The 4938-nt window shown below is 31.4% G+C and overlaps 1 protein-coding gene across 1 annotated transcript; it reads right to left on the bottom strand.

Moving 5' to 3' along the window:
• On the bottom strand, positions 1-4358 carry LOC134238529 (large ribosomal subunit protein uL10m-like). Its single transcript, XM_062720650.1, has 5 exons — positions 4305-4358; positions 2916-3118; positions 945-1120; positions 470-609; positions 1-255 (listed from the first exon to the last, which is right to left on the bottom strand). Exons 1-5 carry the CDS (start codon positions 4333-4335, stop codon positions 41-43), a joined length of 765 nt encoding a protein of 254 aa, XP_062576634.1. The 5' UTR covers positions 4336-4358; the 3' UTR covers positions 1-40.
• Between the last annotated feature and the right edge of the window lie 580 nt (positions 4359-4938).

Genomic DNA, 4938 nt, shown 5'->3' on the forward strand with positions numbered 1-4938 from the left:
TTTTAATTTAAAAAAAGAAACAAAATAATTCACAGAATCATCAATCATTTTCATCATCCCCACGTAATTGTTTTTCATACTGCTTTAAATTAGCGCCAAGAGTTTGTGCATGAGAATTCAGTAACGTGGATGTTTTTCCACCAGCTGCTAGACTTAAAACACCAGCTATTTCACTGTGTCCCACTTCAATGTCAGGGAATTTGGAATACTGTAATATGCTTTCTCGGGACAATAAAATGCCATCAATATAACCTCCTGAAAAGACATGTATTATTTTTCACTGGTATGTTTAAAACATTTATTTAACACACATTTAAAAAGACTTTTTTCTTTAAAAGTACAACATATACAAAATTTTTAATACTTCTTTCAGATACATGTACTTGCACTCAATATTAAATAGGCTTTTGAAATATTCTTTTCATTTTGCAAATTCAATCATTCAGAATCAGGGTAGAATATTCCATACCTAATAAAATAAATTCTGGCATTTTTCTGAGGATTGCTGGCAGCTTTCGAAAGTCTGCTCCTTCAGAACTTGTGATCAAGACATTATGGGATACAAGATATGGAGCTAGAGCTTCAAACTTAGTGCCTGGTATATTTTTCCTGTAATAAAAAAAATTTCAACATAATTGTTCATTGCTACTAGAGGTTGTCTCCCTTTTACAACCTTTATTATCTAATATCATGCATAATTATAACACTGCACAGAAGAAAGAATTCACATTTCTCTACTTCTACTATACCTGCTGAAGTCACTTAAGAAGTGATAAAATGACTTCTAAAAAGATATTTTGTTTTTCTAATTTGTCTTAAAATGTCATCTTTTACTACTTGTATTATTAAAAGCCATCTACAACAGAAACTTACAAATCAAACCAGAAAAGTTCTATTGGTTATAATAGTTTTCAAAATGTTGTGGCTTAAGATAAAATAAGTACCTTAACAGAGTATTCGTCATTCCAAACTGAAGACGGAAGCCTTTTTCTTTCATTGTCAGTCTGTAATCGTGAACAACTTTGGCTGTGACCGGGTTTCTGTGACAGATGAAGAAGTTCTCATCTCTTGCTAGGAATTCTTGACAGAGTTTGTTCCTGTACTCAAAATAGGGATTTGGCTGTAATGAAAAATTCATTATTAGATAATACATGTAGTGCATTTGACTTTGACTCTGTCTGTAACAGATTACATTGCAATTATAGCATTTGGTTTTCTCAAAAAAATAAAAAAGCTTAAAGGTCCAGCATTATGTATATTTTTACAGTAACTAAATTAAAAGATCTAATTTAGACTCCGATTGTTACTGTACTACAAAAAAATAAAGTGCCCCGCCACAGCATGATACGCCCGTCAAATATTGTTCAATAATCATAAATTGGTTAGGATGCAAGAAAATCAGGTAGCCTTGATTAACAGATTGACACATATTTCAATGATCTAATTTCCATTTCTTATCATACATCTCTAAGAGACTTACAGTGTATGGATTGATTATAACAAATACATCATATTATAATTCTAAACTGGTTGTGTTAGAGCATAACAAATATCCATCTGCAGTGTACTTAAACTTAAATTGTTTATTGCATATTTTATGAAATAATGGAAATGCTACAGTTTAATAAAAAAAATCAAACATAAATTATAATAATTCTTTAGACTATAAAATTCTAAGTGAGACAAGACTGCAATTTGTTGCAAATATATAAAAAATTGAAATATAATTTTTTTTTTCAACGAACACATGTATAATTAGTTTTAATTATATTATACAATACTAATTTAGTTTTAATCATACACTAAAACATGAATTTGTTTTAACTACATTACACCAATTGAAAGATCTTTATCTGGACTAGACATCAAGAACTCTTAAGTAACACAAGCAACTATGAGGCCATTTCTTTTTGCCCAACTCCCAAGAGATAAATTAAGATAACAGCTGCAACAGATCTAGAGATGCTCTTAGCTCCTGACAATAAACTCATTTAATTTCTCTCTAATTTGACATGCAAATCTCTGCTATCAAAATTCTTCTTGACCAGTGCTTGATAATTATGCCCATGGGACAAACTGAATTCCTTTCAAAGCATAAACATTTGTTACAGATTGCTGTAAAGTATATAATGAAAAAATAAGTTTTTACTTAATTTAACATTTTTTAATAAGGATACAACTATATTTTTACATTTTTTAGGATTATGAAATTTAAAATTTAAAAGACTTAGTTTTGAAAAAAATTCACTTAAATTAAGGTCACAGTGACCTTGAAATAAGTTGCGACCCACATTCTACTTTAGATGTATACTTTTGCCAAGTTTGAATGCTCTAGGTCTCATAGTTTTCTAGTTATGAGCCGGACAGGATTTTTCCATATTTGGCTATAGCATCTTTATTAAAGGTCAGAGCGACCTACTTTTTGTGTGCGACACACCTTCTACCCAAGATGTATCAGCTGACAAAGTTTGATAACTCTAGGCCTTACAGTATTTAAGTTATGAGCCGGACATGAGAAAAGCTAACAGACGGACAGACGGAGGGACAGCTAGACAGACGGATGGACGGACGGACAGACATACAGCTAGATGGACACGAAGCCTATAACATAATACGTCCCGTCTTAAGACAGGCGTATAAAAAAAGTTCTAACACACTGATATTAACGAAGAATGCACTTACTACATGTACATGTACGTGTATTTCTGTAAAATTTTCATTATTTTTAATTTAAATGCTAACATTTGCTCTAAAGCAAAATTAACAGAATACATGACATTTCGACAGTTTTTTAAAACACAATATAAATATGTGACTGTCTACTGACATTCCAGCCTCTTTATAAAAACGAAATAGAACAATAATTCAACAATTGTTTAAAATAATAAAAATCTATTTTTTAAAAAAATCCTTACCACTTCCTCCTCATACATCTTGTTAGCTCTCTTGTACTTGGTACAGGACACATCTCGGGGAGGTTTAGGGGGAACAATCACGATGTCTTCAGTCACAAGTTCAAATACCCGTTTAGACATCACATTGCTTTTTCTCTTTTTGAAGTTGCCTTTCTGAATACAACGGATTGTCACAAAGCCCCAATTGTTGAGTTGTTGCCATCCTAGATTTTTTAAAGAGACATGTAGGAAATCAATATCTTGTACTAGAGACTAGAATATAAATCAATTTCCGAATCCATCTTAATACTAGCTGTGTAGCATTTACAGGACCGCAGGACTGGGATGAAATGGTTACTTAGCCCTGCTTTAACAGGTCCAGTACAAGCTCTTGAATTAGAGTTATAGCTTTAAATAGCTATTCAGAATAGTTTAATTTTGATATTTTACCCATTTTTTCTTAAATGTATATTTTTCTCAGCAAGTAAAATAAGTCGCACCTCGGTGCAGTGATGATATTCAACCTTCAACTCTTCTGAAAATAATGCATGTAAAAATCACTTAAAAACTATATGTCTCCTTGAGAGACTTTGTACTCAAAGTTCTATGTTTTGGGGCTATATGAAGCAATAGATGCAGTTACTTCTGCAATGAAATTATAAAGGAGACCAATTATGGTCAACAAGATAAATTCATAATTGATTGGTAATAAATTAATTCAGTACAATGAGACGCAATCATACTTATCCATACCTAAAATGCACACAAGGTGGTGGATGATTAATCTAACAATAAAAATTCTTTTTCTTTTCTTTCTTTTTTTTTTTTTTTGCTTAAACACTGTTAAAAGTATTCAAAAGCTGTTATGTTAGAACTATCTTTGATTTTGGTTGTTGTTTGATAGCAAAACATAAAAGTACACATATGGAGAGTCAAATACGTGTGACTTTTTGTTTATTTCTAACAAAAATCATTTTTGTGAAAAACTGCATAGAAATAGCTAAAATAAATCTTTTTTGAATAGTTTAATTAGGCTCCAATGCTATTTAGAGTTTATAAAAAAAATCAAGAGATTGCACTGGATCTGTTTAATAATCAGTTGATTCACCGGATGAAACCAACAGTTTGGAGAGTCTATTTCTATATTTTTTCAATTGTTTTAAAAGTGACTAGAGCACCAACTCTCTTATTTTTTCATAAAATAAGCTTTTGTTAACAGGTTAAAACTTATGCCGTTATAGGATAAATGTGAAAATTAAGGAAATTCGGGACTCTATTATGCATTCAGTGTTATATAACTGTTACCTTATTTTGATAAAAACCTAATTGTAGCAGACAATAAGTCATTAATTTACAAACTATTAAATCCTCTCAAATGACGATAAATATCTAAATCTTCTTATTACTCACCTGGCGAAATTTTTTTCAACAGTACAGCCATTGGAATTTACATCCCGATCCCGATCCTAAAACAACTCGGTTTTGTTTGGCCCCAAATTTGGATGCCAATTTTATTGATTTTTAAAGGAGGGGCAGAGCAGCAGAGTAAAGCAATACTACTAAAAGTGCGTGAAAATAACTTTAGTACAAGTTTTTAAAAGCTATATAAAAGGGAATTCTCGTCATTTCGAGACAGCAAGATCATGAGAATAGGCCACATCCATCCCCAAAATGTAGCTGCAGAACTGTAGCGTCATGGTTTTTATATAATGTCTTTGACACAGGTGCTTTACAAGAATGTGGTTTGAACTATGTCTGGAAGTCTCAAAATGTAGAAAATGAAAAATGGTTGTTAAATATAATTAAGCAAACACTCATTGATCAATTCATACAAAATTGGAATTCAAATTGTGATGCATCGAGTAAAAGGCAAAATTTATAAATTGTTCACTAATACATGTAGTAATTTTACATCTAGGCAGTATTTAAATATCAATTTGTCAACTAATACTATAATTACATTAGCAAGATTTAGAACCAGTAATCATAAATTACCCATAGAGATCACAGGTGCTTGAGGACAGGACCCCCCCCCCCCCTTCGA

Source organism: Saccostrea cucullata, unplaced genomic scaffold (assembly GCF_032062105.1).
Source record: "Saccostrea cucullata isolate Sc308-1 unplaced genomic scaffold, CSIRO_AGI_Scuc_v1 ctg3151, whole genome shotgun sequence".
Classification (NCBI taxonomy): domain Eukaryota; kingdom Metazoa; phylum Mollusca; class Bivalvia; order Ostreida; family Ostreidae; genus Saccostrea; species Saccostrea cuccullata.